The sequence below is a fragment of the Oreochromis aureus genome, linkage group 3 (genome assembly GCF_013358895.1).
Source record: "Oreochromis aureus strain Israel breed Guangdong linkage group 3, ZZ_aureus, whole genome shotgun sequence".
Lineage (NCBI taxonomy): Eukaryota > Metazoa > Chordata > Actinopteri > Cichliformes > Cichlidae > Oreochromis > Oreochromis aureus.
Window position 1 is genome coordinate 56,992,267 of NC_052944.1, and position 22,406 is coordinate 57,014,672.

Genomic DNA, 22,406 nt, shown 5'->3' on the forward strand with positions numbered 1-22,406 from the left:
CTGCCTCTTTACCTTACACCAGGGTTGTCAGACTCATTTTAACCCATCGTTTACACGTACAACCTGTTTTGATGTTAAGTGAGCCGGACCAGTGAAAATACCCTTTCTGTCATAACTGCATATTTAATCCCTGAGATATCCCAATATTTAAAAAGAACCGTAATTTCAACCACATGCGTCAGTTTTTCTAAATGATAAAGAAACACTGCTGTAGTAAATGAAAGAAATTTGTCAGCACAACTCCTTGGGCTTAAACAGTGAGAAATAAATGTGTATGTGTATGTGTGTGTGTGTGTGTGTGGGGGGGTGTTCTAGAAGATAATGCATTAAAAGTGTTAAAAGTGCAATGTTTGGTTTTCCATTGACTGGGTTTACATCAGTGGGCGATGGAGATGTTTGAACACAGCGATCAAAGCTTGGTGGAGACACTAAGTCACACAGAACGTTGTTGTTAATTTGATATAAAATAATAAGATATTGCTGTAAATTTACTGGGTCTGCGTCATGATAGCAGCAGAAATATGTTGTCATACACAGTCATTTCAAACACTGGATCTGTTTTCTATCTTCTATTCTGAATAAACACGAGTTTATGACATTAGTAAATCATTGCATTCTGTTTTTAATTTACATTTTAGACAGAGTCAAACTTCTCCTCTTTTGCCATAGACATGATCTTATAATAGTAAATGCTCATATTATATACACACAAATAATAAAAATCAGCGGTCCCCAACCTCCGGGCCACGGACTGGTAGTGGTCCACGAGTCGTTTGGTACCGGGCCGTGAGAGTTGAAGCTCGGGCTGAAATGTATGGTTTTCAGGGTTTTTATCGTTGACTCGGTTTCCCTGAGTCTTCCCTGGGTTGTAGTTGTGTGTTTTATTTTGAAAGAAATATTTATGCGTTACCATAGCGACCAGAGAGCATTAAGGGGCAGAGGGGAGGATGCTGCAGGAACTTAAATATTGGTTTTTGACCACAATTTCATGTCCCCACCATGAGAACTCGGGGATATGTACGCCTGATCGGCCCTAAAAACCTCTGGGTGCTGATTGGTTAAATTCAGAGGGGGCTACCCTTCCCTGAGCTTAGTTCTGATGGTAGTCATTTCCTTTTAAAAGTGGGTTCCTTCTCCCCACTGCCACCAAGTGTTCTTCATAGAGGATCTCCTGATTGACGAGATTCTCTCTAATCAATTAATCTTGTGGACTGCTGCTGCAAATCGATAGGATATAAATGATATTTAATATAGTGGATCAAAAATAAGAGCTAGAAATGGATCAGTGAGGTGGTGCAGATATTTTGGGGGGACTATTACATCTCTGATGAAGTCCAGAGAGAAAGAGAGAGCTAAAGCGGGATGAAGAAGGAAAGCATTTGTTTTTAAAGTTTGACATTGCAGTTGAAACACAAACAGCAGACTAAAGGAACACCTCAGGGAATGGATTTGCTCTTGTATATTTACATTACACCATGGATGAGGGGCAGCCAATCAAAACTGAGTTGGCCTAAAGAGGGAGGAGCATAAAATGGATTCAGACAGAGGATGAACTGAATAATCGCAAAATAATCCTTGTGTGTCACGCTGGACATGTGAGTCATACAAAGCTACTCTGAGATTGAGCTTTTAATAATTGGTGTAAATCTCATGAGTGTTTTTTTTATTTTTATTTTGTCAGTAATTTAAAAATAAAGCAGGTTTCTTCACAGCCAACTGAAAGACGATGTGGAAGAAACGAGATTTCATGTTGTTCGGGTGAAGAAACGTGAGAACTGCGATGGTTTTCAGGTGCATACAGACTGAAATTAAGCTGTAGACCCACTTGGAACCAGCTACCCCCTTTCTCGCCTATTACACGAGATCTGCAGAGGCTGAACTTTCTCATTAAACTTTTACAGACAGCGAGTGGCTGAAGAGGGAGAGGAGAGGTGGTGGAAGGCGGAGACATTTCTTTCTTTAAATCGACTGCTTCAGGGGTTCAGCTGAGGATCTGGTTCAGGTTAAACTAGAAGGTTTAATGTCATTAAGTGCCCTCACAGATCCAGGAAGGATCTGTATGTATAGATGTGTGTGTGTGTGTGTGTGTGTGTGTGTGGCCATGTGTTACCTGGGGGTCACTGCGCAGAGAGGCCACTCCTCCACCTCCCAGCGAGCTCTGCAGGACAAAGTTAAGGCCGTGGATTCCTGGCAGAGTGTATCTGTGAATGACAAGGAAGAAAAAACTAAAAAACCACACTCATAACCATGGTAACCATCACTTTAAAACCACACACGGTCAACCATATGTGTTAAACACACACACACACACACACACACACACACACACACACACTGGCACCATGTGCTGGTTTGGCAGTTTATTGCACACGTAAATGTACCACGCGGGCTTTTGATGTGTGTGCAGTTAAATGTGTGGTTTACTAGTAAAGTGTGTGTGTGCATGCCTCTGTCTGTAAGCATGTGTGTGTGAGCATGCTTACACACACATGCTCTGACCAGTGGCCTCCCGCTGGGTTGACGAGTGCCGGAGGTGCACTAATGAAGCGTCTGTGGCAGCATGGAGGCGTTTCAGGGTGCGAGAGGAGACGCAGGTCAGCGAGCTTTATGGCCTCCATCTCTTCATTACGCTAATCGCTAACACGCCGCGCGCTGAGTCACCGCTGAAACATGTCCGCCGTGGCCATATACATGCTCAGCGTCAGGTACAGCCACGCCCGCTAAGCTAGTGCTGCTCGTCTCATCAAGGAAATTCAACACGCTCCAACCAATCCAATTATCATATTACTAAATATACCAATAAATATAATAATAAGTAATTAGATACTAAAAACCTGCAGTTCCGCTAACAGCCACTTGGGGCTCGCTCCTAAATTGAGTCAATCCATAGAGCCATGTTAAAAATGTCCAGATTTTAACACGGGAGTAGTGAATCTTCTTCATAACATCAGAGGTCAAATGGTGGCGACCGCAACGTTAGCTTGATACCTCTTAGTTTAACTCCTGGTGAATAGATCAGAATAGCTACTTTCAGCTGCTCCTTTATCAACGACTTAAAGAAGATCCACAGCAGGCGTATCCACATGTTTGAGCTGGCAGATGTTTATGTTGAGGCAGGATTTTGTTTTATTTGAAAACTACTGTACAGAGATTTTCCTCCAAGGTCTTCAAGGTCGACTTCATGATTTATTGTTGGAAAACTGACAAAAAAGATTTTCTATATCACGTCACATTTGACCTCTAACCTCTCTTCAAAGGTCAATAGGTTGATCTGAAGGTTAGAGTGATACTAATGTTATATAGAGCTATTTAAATCTATGTTCCTTACTGTCATTGTAGGCATATAGAGAACAATATGATAAATATCATGTCACTTTTGACCTCTGACCTCTTTTTCAAGGTCAAATAAGTTCAAAATTTTTGTCTATCTTTAAAACTGCTAAAAATCTACTTTGTTTTTTAAAATATTGACAGCATTTAGGTAATGATGCTGGTATTATGGGGATTGTAAATTTCACATCATAGTTTGCATCCAAATATGACGTCACACTTGACCTCTGACCTCATTTTTACATTTCACATCTGCCTTTCTTTCAAGTTGACCCCAAAAACAGCTGTCATTCATTACCTACTGTTTATAATGTTTAAATACAATATGTAAAATGCTATTCCCTGAAAAATAAATACTACCTGGAGAGTGAGCTGCCTGGATACAGTTCTTTCTTTTTTTTGAATCTATACTTGATTTCATGATTTCAAATGAGTTTTTACCCTTTTCACTCTGTATTTCACCGAGATACACGTCTTCCTGCTTGTTATATGGTTGTGTTTATTTTGATTTTTATCTGCTTTAACAAAGGAATTTCTCAGCTTTGGGGTAAACAGAGTGTATCTTATCTTACACAAATTGTGTCTGCTACTAATCTAACGGGCAGCAGATAAACTGTTTATAATCTTGCAGAAAACTCGTCTCTTTGTGAGGAGTAAATAAAAACACTGAACCCTGAGATTCTTCTGTTTAGAGACAACCTGGTCATCCACCGACTCCGGCTATCAAACACCACAGCCCTGGTTCCTATTACGTCTCCTCTGCTGTGTCATTACAGGGTGATTACCTCGAGGAGGAGGCCTCTGACAGTGAGCTGTGTTCATGGTGTTATATCTCAGTTTTAGTGGAAGTTGTGCTCCTGGTTTCCATCAGCCTGTTGTGGGATTTTTTTCATGACTACAGCATGAGGGTTTCAGCCACAGCCATCCTTCAGTGTCTTCAGCACTCTGTTAAATCTTTGTCAGTGTGGTATTTGTGGGGTTTGAAAATGGAGCCGAAGGCCTGGTGATGATGTTTTAAGTAGGATCTTAGATTTCCTCTTGTTATCCAGGCAGACACAACACAACAGACAGCTGTGGAGCATTACCGAATCAAAAAGCAACTGATCTGAAAGGCACACAGCCCTTTAGCTCATTTACCTAGCAACTGTCTTCATTTTCATCAAATCAGTACATTTTTAAATCTTTAAAAATCATCTTTAAATTACCCATGAAATCTCCAAAAGTTGATTCTGTTCATCTGGACGTAGCGTTTTGTGGGAGAAACGTTTCGTCACTCATCCAAGTGACTTCTTCAGTTTCAGCTGACTGCAGGTTTCCCCAATCTTATAAACAGTACATTTGCATAATGACTGAAACCAGCCCACTGAAGGAACAATGGGCTGGGAGGTCAGTTCCTTAATCATAATTATGCAAATTACCATGACCATTGATCGACAATCACTGACCAATGATACCCATGAAATAGCCTTCGAGTCAATTGTCCAATTACTTTTGATCCCTTTAAAAAGAGGGTGGCACATGTTAAGGACCTGAAACTTCTGAACCCTTCAGCATCTTTAAATGTGGACACCCTCAAATGAAAGCTGAGAGTCTACACATAATGTCCATATCTATAATATTTCAGTAAACAGGTAAAAAAACAAAACAAAACACAAAACTCGTGTCAGTGTCCAAATATAAATGGAATTAAATGTAGATGATATATTATGATATATATTTTATCATTATTACCTCTTGAATTAAAGCTGAGCATCTGCACTTTAATCACATCTTGATATTTTAGTTATATTTACATGCTGGAAATAAAACTATTACATCCTACTGACTGATTAAAATGGTGGTGCACAGAGGCGTAAGTGAAACAAAAATGTATAAGGACCTGAGTGACTCTCACAACAAACACCCTTTTCCTCCTCCTGCTCACCGTGTGACGGCATTCTTCACTCCTGGCTTGATGAGGTGGGAGAAGTATTCCTCCACCACAGAAGAAGTCAGGTGTTTCTTCAGATAGGGGAAGTAGAGCGGATGGCGAGCTACGACTCCTACAGAGATGCACAGATGTGATGATTTTCATTTCTCAGGAATTAAAACCAGTGTTCTGCTCATTAAAATAAAACAAAAAACAAAAAACAGAGCTTTATTATACTATGCCTGAACATTTTTCCAAACAAAGAGTGCTTAGAGCAGTAAACTTTAAACAGTTACTGTAAACCTTCGTCTTTATAATTGGCCTCCTTTTCGTCTTTGCTTTGAACACTGAACGACGTCAGTGACCCTTTGAAGACCATTTGAGTCTTGTTAAGTACTTTCTAAAAAACTCTCTAAACAATAAATGGTATTTCCTCAAGGGCTCACTTGGAAGATTTTAATAGAGCACGAATAACATCTCCACCAATAACCTGCTGAACCTTCAAGGACTTCTCAAAGAGACTCCAAACTAACCACACGCACAGAGATTCCTGGCCTAATTTTGAGACAGTCAGATTTGTCTGGTGAACTCGAGGTTAAACAGGATTTAATTTAGTTTGAATCAGTGTTGTATATTTCTGAATGTCATTCCTGAGGTTTATTTGTTCTCACCAATGTTAGCAGAGTCTCCTTTGTCGCCGCTCCTCGTGTACGCCAGCTCCTCCAGTCTGTAGCTGTGTGGTCCACTGGGCAGGTCTGGGCAAAGAACAAAAAATCAAAAATGCCTTCAAATTTCTTTTCTTGCCTTGTGATAAAACACAGAAACAAACTCACAGTCGGCACTTTCAGCAAGCACTCATTTGTCCTTATGCAGTCCTTTCAACTGAGGACTAAATCTTCAGTGACAATTAAAGAGCCTCAAGGATAGCCCTCGCCAAACCCTTGGACCTCCTAAAGAATTAATCTTTTCATGGACCTTTCAAATGCCTTCAAATACCTGACCTTTCAAAGACCTTTGATACTTTAAATCGATTACTGCTTATATGTATACTGAATGGTATTGTTATATGTAGTTAAACATGATTGGAACCTTCTCAAGGACAATATATGTAACCACCAACATTGGTGGGGGGTCAAATGTTCTTGTAATTGTCTTTTTCTTTTTTTTTAATGGTCTTGAACAGCATTTCTGCAGGCTTTCTGGGGGTTTTTCAAAGTTTTGCTTTAGACTTTGGTTTGCTCTGGCTGCTATTTTATTCATTTCCAGTACAGTCCTAAGTGTATTAGCTTGTTGCAAAAAACAAAACAAACCTAATTTGTTTATTTAGTTGAATCTATGAAAAATGCCAACAATAACAACAATGCCAACAATTTATAGACATAAAGTAGTATTCTTGCACCAATAAAGTGACTTCCAAGTGCTGTTTACTGAAAACGTAGCATTTCTTGCCATAGTTTGCTTTGCATTCGTAAAAGAAGTTAAACTTGTCCAGTCTGGAAAAAGAAGTAGTGACAGGCCTAAAAAACTATATACTGCAGATAAACAGCATCAGATAGCCATATCCTTAGAAAACAGTCCATGAAAGATCTGACACAGGACCTGAGAGTCATCTGGACCTTCAGTTGATCAATCTACTGTTAACTGAAGCCTCATCAGAAATGGTCTCAGTGGAAATGTGGCTGCCATTTTTAAGGAAGGAAAACAGGGAGAAAAGACTGAGGTATGCCAGATTACACAAGAACTGGACTGAAAATCAGTGGCCATAGGTCCTATGAAGTCATGATTCCAAATCTGAAATTTTTAGTTCAAATCGTTGTCAGTATGTATAGATAAGGTCAAGAGAGAGGTACAACAGTCTGTTGTATCTTTGTAAACCTGTAAAACACTGTGGAGGCTTTGGAATGGTTTGGGGCTGCAGTTCAGCCAGATGTTGGAGAGCTTGTTAAAACTGATGGAATTATGAACGCAGAAATGTACCCTCAGATTCTGATTCACCATGCAATACTAGCTGGAGAGCGTCTAATTGGTTACAGCTGCATTTTTCAGCATAACAATGATCCCAAACACACTGTCAGGTGTGCTTTTAAAAGCACACCTGGATAGAAAAACACACAGTTAACCATAATCAGTCATGGATTGGCAAGACCTCAACATTATTGAAGCAGTGTGACAGAGAACAAAACGAAAGGTGGCCATCATCCAAGAGTTTGGAAGGCTGGAGGACTATTCCTGAAGACAGCTTAAAGAAATGACAAGAAAGCTTGGCTAAGAGGGCTCAGGCTATGTTGAAGAATAAAGTTGGTCATACCAAATATTGACACAAGCTCAATAAAGTTGTACAAACTTAGTTTTTGCTTTACTGTATTTGCATGTGTGTTTGAATCTTGAACCTTGCCTAAAAGCTACAAACATCTCCAACACTCTTAAAGAACTTTCAAGGCCGTCTCAAGGACAGCTAGCTTTAAACCTCTAACCATCGTTAATTAAGAATCACTCTAGTGCCTACATCTACAATATTACTACAACCACTCTGCAGCTGACAGAAACCAACAACTTTGACTCTGCTTTAGCTGTCCATGTTGCCATCAATGATAAAAAAGAGACTCTCAAAGATGAGCTGCAGGACACTGGAAAGATTTGTGTCTGCAGTTTTGGAGATGTGCTGTTCAGCCAGGCAAACTGTACCTGGAACACTCAAAACACTATCCAGGCACTCTCTGTTAATAATGACCATGTACTTGAGATCACTTTAAACCAATGAAATATAATTTCGTCCAATCTTTAATTTGTGTTTGCTAATGTGACTTTGAAGTATTTTTTCTGCACATATGTTCTAATCAGTAATTAATAATAGGCAGATAAATTGCAGCTAAACTCAGTCAGTGACTGATTTCTAAATGGAACCATATGAATAAATATTAAATCCAGAAACTGTCTTCTGGCTCTTCGCTTGTTTTGGTCTTTGTAATTGGAGAGGCCTTCCTCTTTTCAGTCAGGAATGTGTAAGAGTGTGTTTTTGTAAATAAAGTTCCTCTGCCTCGGTTTGCATCTCGTCACATCTTCGCACGAGTGTCCTAAATTCTGCTGTGATTGTTGTCCAGGGCCACGTAGGGGAAGCTCTGGTCGAAAGGGTGAAAGGATAAAAAGTGGCACAGCTTGTACTTCTTAGGAATCCCAGATTCAGACAGACTCACAAACACAGAGCAGCAATCCTGCATAGCTGAAGTGTTTCTCACAACCTCGTGACTGATCTGAAAGTCTATCAACTTTCGCAGTTTGTTGAGGTTTTTTTATGAGAATTTTTAAAAAATACTTAAACTTGATTGTGTTAAGTGGGATTTGGTTTGTTGGTGTGGACTGGACTGGTTTGTGAATCCAACGTTGAAGCATTTTGAACGTTTATTCTTTTATGGCCAACACAGGATGACTCCTCTGGTTGCAAACAGAAGTCCAATGGTACAGAAGTCTATGAGGGAAATCTCATACTGCTCACCTGATCTATGACCTCAGTGAGCTCCTGATGACTTTAAGGCATTAAAGATAATTATTGACTTTAGGGTCAATAATTATCTGATACAACCTGAGCTTTATTTTGTAGATTATTATGCCCTACATCAAAAACAGTTGATATTACTTAATTCAAAGACACCAAGCTTAAAAAATATCAATCTAAATATTCACTCACGTACAGTTTTGTCCCAAAATGTACATCTATTATTTTCCATATGTGGTCCATTTGTGCTCGTTGTTCTTGTTTTTCCAACAAAATTTACAAACTTTCATAGGTTTCTTTTAAGTGGACAGAACGAATAAAGTTGCAGGGATGCAAAGAAATTGCCATTATGCAGTTGGACACACTTCAGGCTGGCTTTTGAGCGGGCAATAGCAGCCTCCACTCATCTGAATCATACCCACAACCCACTGCTTCACAAAGACCTTCAACATCATCACAATAGACAAATTCATCATCCCTGTCAAAGATCCATCCCCTGATGCTTTTAAAAAGAAAATTTGGTTCCTGGAGCCAGGAGACCCGAGCAACTCAGCGCTTCCTTTGGCAGGTCCAGACCTCATTATTTAAGTCTGGTTAAATGAATAACAAAGAAGATGGATCTTCAAAGTCCTCATCACTAGAATGGTGTGCATCTGGAGACAAAACATTATCAGGCTCCCATTAACCAAGCCAGTAAAATGGGGAGGTGGTGTTTCAGTGGTACAGATCCCATTGCTGATGGCAGGTTAGGTTGGGGTAACTCATACATGATTTAGTTTGGAACTGAATTCTGAAATATTGACTAAACAGAAGCTGTGGCTTGGACAACCAAGTGGCTCACCTGGCTGTCCAATTTCATACCAAAATAACCAAAATATTTCTTTTTCAAAAGATCTGCTGTGTTTTGTTGCTATTTGGATGGCAACCCCCCCCCCCCCCCCAAAAAAAAAAACCCCACCCATTATCCATTACCTTCACAATTGCCACTGGTGAAAAATATGTAATGTGATGGATGGAGCAACCCAATTAGCAACCCAAACTTAGTAAAGAACAAGATTTTATAGAGAAAATATAATGCAGGGTGTTGTTATAATTCTATTAGAGTCAAAAATAAGGGTGATCCTAACTTGGTGATTAGCATAAAAACATTTGGAAGTCATCTGTACTCTTTAGAAGCCCAGATGATTCTAGTCATGATGCCTTGGAGTTAGACTTTTTAAGGACCCTCCTCAAGGACTGGTTGAGCCCCTCAAGGATCGTACTAACCTCAATAGCCCATTCATCTTCGCCACATTGGTTGCTTCATGCGTCAACATGACAGCATCACACAGCCACTTTCTTTTGTCCATTTGTAATCTTTTCCAGAACTTTTGTGGAAATCTCTCTCCGTGAGTTTTGAGTCATCTGAGAATGCCTGTACAGGTGGACTTGTTCACATAGGGGGTGTCCAAATTCATGGGCTGCATCCTCCTGAGGACGCATTTGTAGACCGATTACATCACAGCGACGCGCCAAAGGCTGTCCAAATTCGTAGACTCCTCCGAATGCAGCTGACAAATGCGTCCTCCTTTTCCCCGAATTTGAAGGATGGGTCGGGTGTGTCCTTCGTGGCCCACCATATCCCAGAATTCAGAGCGCGGCCCAGCCAAACTCCAGTTTCCGGCAACGGCGGCCGCTACTAAGTTTTAAAATTACTCTTATTAATCTTTCTAGGTCACAAAATAAACTTTTAACATAGTTTCAGGCAAGAATGTGGGTGTGTAAACTTCAAATATCTGCTTGGGTTATCAAAATATCGCATATTTGCAAAAGTGCTTCGACGTTTTCGGAGATGTCTGTTACCCACCAGCTCGATAGCTAGCCGGGAGCTCGAGGGTCACTAGAGCCGCCAAGAACGGCACAACTCTCGGCACATCATTTTCAGTTTAACGCGGACTTTCGCTACTCAGGTTAAACGTAATATATAAGTCACTTAGACAACCAAAAATGTTATTGTTTGGCTTTGGGTTTTTTTTGGTTTTATTTGTTTGTGAGTAAATCAGTTTGGCTGAGATTAAAGTTATTAGATTAGATTAGATAAAATAAAACTTTATTAATCCCCCGGGTGGGTTCCTCCTTGGTTTTCACACAGCTGAATAAACGTCAAACAGAAAACTGATTAAACAGCAGTGTGAGATGGTCGAGAATTTACACCAGTGTCTTGTTAGATTTTAAATAGCAAGGAGCAGACGGCCGAGTTTATTAAACTCGACCGAGACAGCGGTGACGCAAATCAGAAGGCTAGACCGTCCAATACAGCCGTTTACTTCCAGCCTACCCGACCTTCTGAGGACCCGGCCCACGTAGACCGCGAAGGCCGGGTCCTCAGGAGGATGCAGCCCATGAATTTGGACACAACTATAGTCTTCCCTCAAGCTGGCCCATTTTGAAAAAGCTGTGGCGAAGGTGGCATCATGCCATATTGGAAACCGTTCGTGAGGGTGAGAATGTTGAGTATAAATGAGCCTTAAAAGCCTTGCCCTGAATTTTTTCAGGAAAAAAAAAAAAAAAACAGTGGAAAAAGTCTAAACGCGCTCACTGTTAAAATGGCCGGCCCTGACAGTAACAATCTTACTCAAATTCGACAGAAGATGACCTCAAAAAGTACCCTGAAGGACCTCTAAGCTCCTTTAAGGTCCTTCTCCTTGAACTTCTAGACGGACTACTGGAACCTCTTCAAGGACTCAAACTCTCACAACAACCTCTTAAAGATAACCAAGAACTCTAAACATTCAAGCATATTTTAATAATAAAGTAAATGAACCACTAAAACCAACAGGGAAGCCTGGTCTCTGATTGGCTGGCAACACCAGAGCTCACAATGCGTGATCATAACGTGTGGTTATCAGGTAATTATAACAAATACTGCTTTAGTTAACCGGTATGACTAACCAAAACTGGTATTGATCTCTGGTGCTGTAATTAAAGTCCTGCATGTTCATTTACCTGCATCAGGTACATCTTCTACTGAGGTGGGAGGGGCTTCATCCTGCACAGGTGTGTCTGGTTCCTCCTCTGACAGAGACTCCACCAGCTCTCCACCGATGTGAATCTCCACCTACCACAACAAAAACTTACAGATGTAAGCGTGGATAGAAATACCGACTGTATAGACCCAATTTATTAATATACAGTCACTTTATTAACAAAAATTATATTATGTATTTTACATATTAGGAAAACCGGTTACAGTATTATCTTTTATCTCTATATAACTGTACAACTTGTATAATATCAATATATACATTTTTAAAGGCATTTATCTGTATAGTTACTTTATATAAAGGTTTTGTAATATTAAAGCTTTATAACACATGTCCACAGTCAATATACTCTTTTGTGAAACAGCTTTATATACATTCACTTTAATATGTTTATCTTTTATATAGTCTTTACATTCTCCATTGTTTATATTCGACAGACTCAGGCTCAACATTATTTCCAGATAATGAGGCTTCTCTTTTAGCTTCAAGTCATCAAGTTATTTCTTAAAATAACTTCTTAATAAAACTTCCTTTTATTCTTTTATTCATACTCACCTTCAGCTGAGATTTGGGATGCAAGAAGAAAAATGGCTTTAGGACAGGAGACCTGGAAGCCACAAAAATGAAAAACACAAGATGAAACTTCTTGTAAGAGACAGATATCTTACATCGTGCTGTATGGGGGGATTTTTTGGCTCCTTTTCTCCACATGTGGGTAAAAAAAAAAGCAGAAATTGGGAAAGCATTTTTTTAAACTCACACTCTGGGTCGTCCACCCACGATGCCAGTGAGTCCAGGAGCTGTGAACGTGAAAAAACAAGAGAAAAAGAAATGTAGAGCTGGCAGTTTTAGAGACAGTTGTAGCAGGTGCAGCGGCTCCTTCCTGTCCTAATTCGAGTTCAGCAACACTGACAGTGTGACTCAGCAGCCTCCTTGGAGTCACACAAAGTTCATGCTGAACTGAACCTGCCACCATAAACAAAAACATCTTCTGCTCCTCGAGGTCACGACCCTCCTTATCTGCAGGCGGCAGACTCCCCCTTCATGGAGGAAGGCCCATCCGTGGACCACTCACAGCACAGAGCTCAGCGGTGCAGTCCAGCTAATGTAATAACACACTCATTACAACGTTAAACACGAATATGAAGCATGACAGTTTAAGGGAAAGTGGTTTACATGCACAGAATATTAATGATTCAGCTTCAGCACACTTACATAATTCTCCCTGAAAGTTGACAACTGTGCTGAGACTGCTGTTCAGTGATCTTGGTTGTTATTACTGATAACTGGATGCACATTAACATACCTGCATCATTCATTTTTCCATTGTCTTTCAGTTTAACAGCCAGTTTTCTCACCTCAAGTTTTTGGTCCATGTGTTCTGTTAGGATCGTTTATCATTTCAGGAATTTTTCAGATAAACCCTTCTGACTGTGCCAACGTGAAATCCTGGGCTTTCCCCTGATTTATGGATGGATTTATGCTTCTCTTTGACTCAGTTTTGGACTGTTTTTTTAAAAAACTTTTTTTGTCTTAAAATTGGAATTCAGGGTTTTTTCGACCTGGTGTATTTCCTATTCATTGTGACTATTTTATAATGTCCTATGAACACTCGCCTTCAAAAATAAAGTAACCAACAATATTTAAAAGGTACACAGTTTAGTTCAAAGGTGCGTAGTTTCACTTCAGTTTGCATCATACTTTCCCAAGTTCTGCTACGGCTTAGCGAGTAGTTGGTAAGTGTTTGTAGACAAGCCGGCGTCTTTCATGCAAATATGATCAACCGCAGCTATTTCCTTGCACAAGGAAGTTTCTGGTGAAGCACCATCTTTGCACCTCCCAGTGAACTCCATTAACCAGCTGGTCTGTGTATCAGTTTTGCTGGATAACAGCCTGTTGGTTGTTGTAGTTTTCAACAAATCTCCCACACACACACCGCTCATGAGTGATCCCAGTCCACTATTCTTCTCTGCTTCTCCAGATGATGGGCGCATTGAAAATCTGTGGTCTTCAGTTCACCCCACAGATTTTCAGTGAGACTGAAGGCAAGGCTTTGTGTAGGTCAGTCAATAAGGTTCAACTTGGTCTTCTGGAGCTAGTTAATATACCAGGAGTAACATATGTTTTGGGTCATTGTCGTGTTAGAAGACAGATCAACAACTCAGACTTTCAAAATCTTCATATAACCTTCTTTCTTCATGGGTCCTTCCACAGTGACACACTGAAGTATCCTCACAACATAATACTCCCGTCACTGTGCTTCACTGTAAGGACGATGTTCTTTGGGTTGTATGCCTCTTCTGTCTTTTTCAAAACACAAGCAGCACCAGTTTAGTCTCTTCCAGCAAGCCTAATCTTTCTCCAGGTTGTCCTTTTCTTGGTCTTTAACCTCACTGTCCATTCCTGTTCTATTGAGTTCTATTGACTGTCATCTTTGAAACTACAGTTAGAGACTTGGTTCTGTGTTCTGGGGTCTTTAGACACATCTTTCGCTAGTTTTCAGTTTTCTTTCCAGAGTCTTCAAAATCTTTTCGTTTGTTATGAGCTGTGTGGATCTCGCGCCAGTTCTTAAACACTTTCTATATCCATCTCCTGCTTTGTGAGCATCAACTATTCTTTTTCTCAAAAGTGACTGCTTACACTGCTGCTGAAGCTCTTATATTATGTACATATTGAAAGATAACCTCAGTCTTAACTTTATTTAATGAGCTTTGAGAAAGTTAAAGCAAAGTGATTGCACAGCAGTGGCAATAAAAAGATTGTTTTTTCAGAGCCCTAATAATACTGACCCTGGTCATTTTGGGGAGTGTTTTTTTTGTCAAAAAATACTGTTAATTTGTGCAAATAGAAACAGTTTATGCTTTCTAAAGAAAGACAACATGTTTACAAATGTTATACTGAAAACTTCCTGAGATTTTCAGTAGCTGCACCAGTAGCATCAATTTAAAGCTCCTACATCACATGGTTCTCGAGTTATCGCATTCACAAACTGGGATGTCCAAACCGCTGCCAGCCCAGCAGGGCGATAACAATACTCCATCAGTCTTTTACCACTGAGGGGTAAGAAGCATGTGGGAGAATTTTGAAAAAAGCTAATCATGTTGTGCTTATGTAAGCAGCTACTGCTACATGCTCAGATCAATTACATAAAGTTTCTAAGGATGTGAGCCCTATATTTTTCACAGTAAGGGGTAATAAGGTCAGTAAGACAAGCGAGGAAATTTATCCCATTTTTCTGAGGCCGCACTAGCAGCGAGAAAGAATACGGACTGTGTTTGAATTTGTGATTAAATATCAATCGAATTTACTCACAGTGGTAATCTTATCCATTAAACAAGCCTCCAGTGTGGATGCATTATTCACTACTGTATAGACAACTCTGTTCTCTTTCTAATAACCATGAAAAGACACTTATATAAGCAGCTGTTACCACATCCAGATGTCCTCAGATCTCATCGTAAAGGTCCTTATGTACTGCGAACAAGTTTAGAGAGTTTAAAGAGGAGATAATGGGGTTAGTCGTACCCATGCCCGTCCCCGCAGGGGCCACTTCTCTGGAGAAAAGCTCCAGAGCTTTTTTCTGTTTGTGGTGGACGGCCAACCAGATCACAGCCTCCCGGGAGTCCTGAAAACAGACAAGAAATGTAAATTTAATGATCAATGGAAGTAGTCTGAGAGGTGAAAGTGGTGAAAGGAGTCAAAATAAGAGGCATGAAACAGGCTTTACTGCGACCCTTAACCTACTTGTGGTAAAGGAGATGTGAAGGTTGGATGTAGAACAGCGGGTTTGTGTCAAGATGAAGCGGGTGATAGAAGGGGGCATTTAGAGACTTGAAACAAGCTTAACTGTGACCCTTAACCCTTAGGAAGGGAAAGGATGCAGAGAAACAAAAGAAGGAAAACTAAGATGAAGTAAATACATTGATCAGTAAAGGGGGGCTTTGTACCAAAAAAAACAGAGAAGCCGTCCAGCAGCTCGTTCGGCTTCTGTCCTTATGTGAGATCTTAACGGAGGCACGCAGGACTGCCGAGGCTCCTGGATCTGAGTCAACTCTGAGCTCTTTATGTACGCTACAACTGTGAGGAGTTTGTATGCTTCTCTCATGTCTGCCATGTTTTTTTCCCTTTTTTTCTACCCTCCAGGAACTCCAGTTTCTACTGCTTTGTATAAAATACAAGGTTTCTGTTTCCTGCAGAGAATCTTCATCTTATTTAACCAAGAACTGAATAAAAGTCAGATGACTTTGAATATAAAACAAGGACAAAGCCAAACTAAGTGTTTTTATATTCTATGTAATTTCTTTCTGTTATGTCTTCATAATTCTATTTGTTATTTATCTAAGATATTATTATTTCATTTTTAAAATAATTTCTTTAATTATTAAAAAGAGAATGCCATTATTAGTTTTGATTATTTTTGTTATTAATTTTTTTTTCATTCTAAAAAAGGTGTTATTTCAGGTAACTATTTAATATTATTTCGTTTTTCTTTTTCATTTTACACGACATCTAAGTAAAATCCTAGAATTTCACTCATCAAAGCTGCAGCACTGACCTCTTGGACGGTGTGCTAGGACGATTAACTGCACAGCCGTCATAATGTTTATCAAATAATAGCATTGAAAGCGCTCCAACAGCTGAGGTGAAGCCTAGCTAACAGCTAGCGGCTACAGCTGCCTCGCAGTCAAAGAGGCCACGCCCCTAGTAAAGCAAAACTTCAATTTTAATACAATTTAATATAGTAATGGAACAGCATCAAACAGGACAGAGATTGGTGCACTCTGCCGAATGCATTATTCGCTCAGAGCTTCCTGACCTGCAGTCTATTTACATCAAGTGGTGCAGCACCAAAGCCAGGAAAATTATGAAAGACCTCTCCCACCCTGACAACGGACTCTTCTCACTGTTGAGGTCAGGGAAGCTGCTGAATTTGCACACTTTAATTTTTATTCATTTATTTTTTTTAATTCAAATTTTTAATTCTTTAGTTTTATTCTTGTATCTGGTTGGGAATTGCAAAGCATAAGCATTTCACTGCATGTCCCACTGTGGATGATTGTGTATGTGACAAATAAAATTTGAATTTGATAAAATACGAATACAATGAGGTGACAGGTATAATAATTTGACTCCAGTGCAGTTGTTATGAAGGAGGACATTAGGTACAGAGACCAAAACTGATCTTTGTATCAGGATGTGAACATGTTTATTGCTGATGTAAAAATTGGACATTTTAACATGGGAGTGATTGAGACTGACGCACTGCTGGAGCCTCGAGTGGACATTAGAGGAAGTGCAGCTTTTTGGCACTTTACTTTTTCAGACCGTTACCTTATAACGAGCGTTGGCACCATACGTGTCTTCAGCTCCAAGAACCTGGATGTTAACGGAGCTGAAATCTTCCAGTCCCAACTGTTTAAACATCCTCTTTGTCCTAAACACACACACACAACACACAAACACAGCAGTTATTGTTGAAATCCACACAGTTCAGAGAACACGGAGCTGTGATTCTTGCTCCCACCGTTTGATGATGCTCTCTGCCGTTCTTCTGGCCTTCTTCGCTGCTCTCGGCCCGGTGACCGGACACACGGCGGTCGCCCTGAAGCCGTCCATGTAAGTTGCACAAACCTGCAAGGAAGATGGTGAAGGCGGAATGTGACAGGACACAAACTTTAAATAACAGTAAAATATTATTTAAAATATTGACCTGTGTGGGATTCGATAATCCGCATTATTGAGATATTAAAATAAGGAGCAAATACAGTTTTTTTTTTTAACCTTGTAGTCATGTGACGGGGCAAAGCCCTTCGCCCCGGTTACTCTGACAGCTCCCCCCTCATCACCTGAAAACACACACAAACACAAAATGTCATGGTATTTAACAAATCATCTAAAAAAAAAAAAAAAATTTTAATTTTAATTTATTTATTTATTTTTAATTGTTTTTAAAGCTGATTGTAGAATTTGAAAAAAAATGTGGTTGAAGAAATTAGATACATAAAAATTTAATAATAAAAAAAACATACATTTACTAACATTTTTTAATGAGTTTGCTCCAGGTTTTATCATTTTAAGTTATCAGATAGTTAAAAAATTAAATAAATATTTTAAACAGTTTTACTGCATTACAGTGGTCCCTCACTATAACGCGGTTCACCTTTTGCGGACTTGCTGTTTTTTTGTGTGTGCAATTTTGCATGCTTTTTCACCTATCGCGGGTTATTTTTAGAACGTGGGACCACTGTATTTATTACAATTTTATCAATCTTTTAATTTAATGTAATTTAATTGTAATGAGTTGAATTTGTATATATATTTTTTTTATTCATCTCATTTAAAAATCTATGCTGGTTTAGATTTTATTTAAAACTTAGTAAAATATTAAATTAAATTACGTTCTTTCTAGTCTAGCTTCTTAGTATTATTTCCCACATTTTCACAACTGTGTTTTACATGATTTTTTTTTAAAAATGACATGTATTACAAACATTTTAAAATTTCTCCCAGCACAGTCTTAAGATCACAGAGGAGAATTCAGGAGAAAAGTAGTTACTCTAGGAGAGCTGGAGAGTGCCATAGAAGGCCCTTAACCCATCTACAGGACCGGTATCTGCTGCTTTCTGCTTTGAGGAACAGAGCTCCAGCAGGACACTGGTGTCAATGTCTCTGACCAAACAATCAGAGACAAACTTCATGAGCGCTGCCTGAAAGCACAACATCCTCTTGTGGGTCATGTGCTCAGTGCCCGGCTTTGTGGATCAAGGTTGGCATTTGCCATAGAATATTATTGGCAGGTCCACCAACAACCTCCTGTGCTTTCCACAGATGAGTGCAGGTTCACCCGGAGCACATGTGACAGACATGGAAGGTTCTGGAGATTCATGGAGACTGTTATGCTGCCTGTAACATCATTCAGGATGACAGGTTTGGTGGTGGGTCATCGATGGCCTCCATGGAGGGATGCACAGATCTCTACAGGCAAGGCCACAGCACCATGAGTGCCATTAGTTATCAGGATGAAATCCTTGGACCCACTGACAGACCCTACACTGGTACACTGGTGCAGTGAGTTCCTCCAGGTGTATGACAATGCCTGGTCTCATGTGGCGAGTTAAGGCAGTTCCTGAAGGATGAAGGAATTGATGGCACATGGGGGCCATTAAATTCAGCCCTGTAGTATGATCATTTTCATCAAATGCTGTGGCGTCCTTTCTTTTCCAACAAATTTCCCAGTATAGATGTTGTTTGTCCCAGTGAGTTGATGTGTTTTCAAAAGGTTTCCTTTAATGTTTTCTAATTACTTCATAGTTTCGCATGTTTGACCTTTAAGCTGGTTTGTGTTTTAGGTAAAAGTTCATTGACCTTGCTGAACTTAAATATACAGACAGGAGGGAGATGCTTCTGCCTCTCATCCCTCCCCCATCTTTCAACGCCGTCTTTCACCTCCTATCTCTCTCTGTACACTGAAAACATCACGCAGCACTTTGTTCACCCCTATTTGAACCGTTCTGCAGACTCACCACCGGTCCACTCTCCTAGCTCCTTCATGTTAGAAAACAAACAGCTGATGAGAGCAGCAGGTCTTCGAGTGGTCAAACGGCTCTCGGGAGTTCAGCCGGAGCTCAATTAGACTGAAATATTTACATTTTTAGCAACAGTAAGAGCCAAAAGTTCATTTCCCCCTCTGAAGTGGGACAATCTGTAAAAGAGCTGATCGACTTACTGCTACCACACATCATAACCAAGTATGCACTACAGCAGACTTTTCTCTCACTTCAGGAATGCCATTCATTGAGATTTTACAGACATATACAGAAGAATTACAGGGAAACAGAAAGCAGTTTGATAAAACTGGAAACTATACATTTGATATTCAAAAAATTAAGAAAAAAAATACTGAATAAGTTCATATTTATTGATTTTAGTGTTTACTCTATTGTAAATGAAGTTTCCATGATGCAAACAGTAAGCACAATATTGCATTTTACCTCACGGACCTCATCTGACACCCCCCCTCTGAAATTCCCATGTCCTGTTTGGCATGTAACCACTTTCTCCCAGTGAAAAAATAGAAAAACAAGAAAATAGACAACAATAGTTCTTCTGTACTGAAAGTTCACTTTTAGTGAAATGTGCATTCACACCGAAAACTACAACCAGAGTGACCAGATGGAGTACTCATAACCTCAGCTCAAGCTCTCTTTGTTCATTCATTTAAAAGCAGAAGAAGTGGGCGTTTGTTACTCATGGTCAAAATGTTATACGCCTCTCATTAACTATGGTCTCCATCTTAGCTGTGAAGCGCCTACAGTTTTCTACGTAGTCACATTAAAGCCTCAGATACTGAAGAAATGGGGAAACAAGATGACTGCATGCAACAGTTTTTTGCTGCTGATAGGCAAATATTTTTTCAAATAACATCCCTCACTTTTTATATTTTGCTAGGGAAATGGGGAAAAGTTGCACTGATTTATCACAACATGTGCTAATACACGTGGAATATATGCACAATTCTAACAAACTTGAAAGTCAATGTTTAGAATGTTTTCATTTATTTTTCAGCACAACCTGAAATCTCTTAGATGAGCTTTCTTGTAATGTCTTTAATTATAAGAGGAATAGTTTCCAGGCTTCTTGAAGGCCATTCAGAGCTCTTCTTTGGATGTTGGCTGCCTTTTGTTCTCTTCCCAGTCAAGATCCCACACTACTTCATTAAGTGATGTCTGGGCTCTCTGGAGGCCTACCCATGACTGATAGTGATCTAAAATGGGAAACTTAAGATACTAAAGGGCCAGATCCAGCTCTCAGGTCTTTTCTGGATTTTTTTTTTTAGTCATTACTTTTAGATACTGTTCATCTGTTTAGTTCTCCACTTCTCCAGCTTCGTTTGTGTTTAAGGACAAACTGCACACCAAGCTGAGATGTGCCAAGATTAGTTTATTTTTGTTTTTGTTTTATTTTTTAACCTAAAGAAAGAAAATGAGTGAAAAATCAGCCAGTGTCCTCGTTAAGTTTCTCTTTTTCTTCATATAACCACATCTATGAGGACAAGGTTCAGTCTCAGAAGGTTGGATGGAGAACTACTGCTCACGAACACTGAAGTGAAAGCACACATGGAAAGAAAACTCTTGCTGAATTGCTTTAATACTGAAGAAGATTTAAAAACATGAAAATTTCCGGGCAAGTTTGAAATGTATTTTTTTCCCTTCATTTTAGTTGGATTTCTGGATGTTTATCCATGCTGCTATCCACAGACTGTGTCTGTGAGATCAGTTATGACTAGGAGAAAAAAAAAGTATGTCAAACAGTCCATGTTTGGGTGTTTTTATGCATAAAAACAATAAAAATATGAGTTATTTGTTCAAAACTAAACTTTCACTGTCTCCTACATCCTACAACCGAGTCAAGTTGAGTTACGGTTTTGAACTTGTGTGAAATATTCAACATTTTCTGCACACGTACACAACGTGATTCCTGTGGCTAATTATTCAAGCAGAGGAGTAGGAGTGTAAAAGAAATCCCCAAACTTTGGGCACACAAGTAGTTTCTCTCAAATAAAATCAAAATGAACCCCCCCCCCCACAAAATACTGAATTAATTACGCAAATCGGGCAAAGCGGAGGTTTTTATCAGAGAAGCAGAGTTCAGTGGGAGTTCAGGAGCTGGTTCTGGAGTTCACCCGAAGGTTAGACACTGTAGCACAGCTCGGGATGGGTTCACTCTGGGTTGATTGATATTAGTTTTTTCTTTTTAAAGGAGAATAATTCGCTAATGATGAGCTGACGAACAGTTTATTGGAGGTTCAGCAGAGGGCGTTGGGTTCAATCAAGGGTCGAGTCAAAGCTCCAGATGGGTTTGTTTGAGGAGTTCTTGAGGGTTATGAAAACAGTCAAAAGTTCAGCTGCCGGTCATGTCCTCAACAGTATGTGTGTGGTTGTGTTTGTGTGCAGTACCTGGTACCTCCTGGATCACCACCTGGCTGAAGTCGCAGATGATGTCAGGCAGCAGGTATCGCCGTGGGTCTCCGATCTCATACACCAGTTGCTCGGCGACAGTACCAAAGGAAACGAGGCCGCCAGTTTTGGGCGGTTTGGAGAGAACGAAGGAGCCGTCGCTGGAACATTCGACCACCGGGAAACCCATGTTGTCCCTGAGACCCAAAACAGAGGTCAGGCTTTGACTTTCTACTGAACTTCAGTTTTCAGATATTTACTTTGTGGTTGCTCTGAATGACAACATTATGGAAAGTCTTCAGTGTAGAAAAGACATTTTAAGAACTCTTTAACGTTTCACAACTCGTCTTGATGTGAAGGTTTTTAAGCATTTATAGTCCATAAGTCTGGAAGAACTTTAAAGACAACACATTTGTTTAATAGCATAAAACAACTTAAAAAAAAAAGTTTTCATACTTTACAGTTTCTAAACAACAAAAACTTAAATTGTTAAGGCAAAGTTTTGGGCAGCCTGCATTGTCAGTACTTACTAACAGCCTCTTTGGCAGGTATCACAGCCTTAATGTCTTAAATTTTCATGTGTTTTTCATCCAGTATGTTCCTACTTTCTTGAGATTTTTAGGGTCTACTTCACTGTGCTTATTTGAGAGATCTGATTTCTGTGTCCTTGAACATTAGCAACCATGGAAAAAACA

The 22,406-nt window shown here is 39.7% G+C and overlaps 1 protein-coding gene across 3 annotated transcripts in view; it reads right to left on the reverse strand.

Annotated features, from left to right (window-relative positions):
* Positions 1-22,406, reverse strand: part of lratb.1 (lecithin retinol acyltransferase b, tandem duplicate 1) — a 44,979-nt gene that overhangs the window by 17,227 nt on the left and 5,346 nt on the right. For 2 of the 3 annotated variants that reach the window (XR_004199931.2, XM_031747903.2), the window contains exons 9-19: positions 21,712-21,908; positions 17,537-17,601; positions 17,280-17,386; positions 17,087-17,189; positions 15,281-15,380; positions 12,516-12,555; positions 12,311-12,362; positions 11,718-11,829; positions 5,911-5,994; positions 5,255-5,372; positions 2,111-2,201 (exon numbers count right to left, since the gene is read on the reverse strand). Coding sequence is in view for 2 of the 3 variants with exons in the window: in XM_031747903.2 (XP_031603763.1) it covers positions 2,111-2,201; positions 5,255-5,372; positions 5,911-5,994; positions 11,718-11,829; positions 12,311-12,362; positions 12,516-12,555; positions 15,281-15,380; positions 17,087-17,189; positions 17,280-17,386; positions 17,537-17,601; positions 21,712-21,908 (1,069 nt within the window). In the remaining variant the exon portion in view is untranslated. Of the gene's footprint in view, positions 1-2,110; positions 2,202-5,254; positions 5,429-5,910; positions 5,995-11,717; positions 11,830-12,310; positions 12,363-12,515; positions 12,556-15,280; positions 15,381-17,086; positions 17,190-17,279; positions 17,387-17,536; positions 17,602-21,711; positions 21,909-22,406 lie in introns of those variants that run through there. The other variant, XM_039605311.1, reaches the window with a different exon arrangement.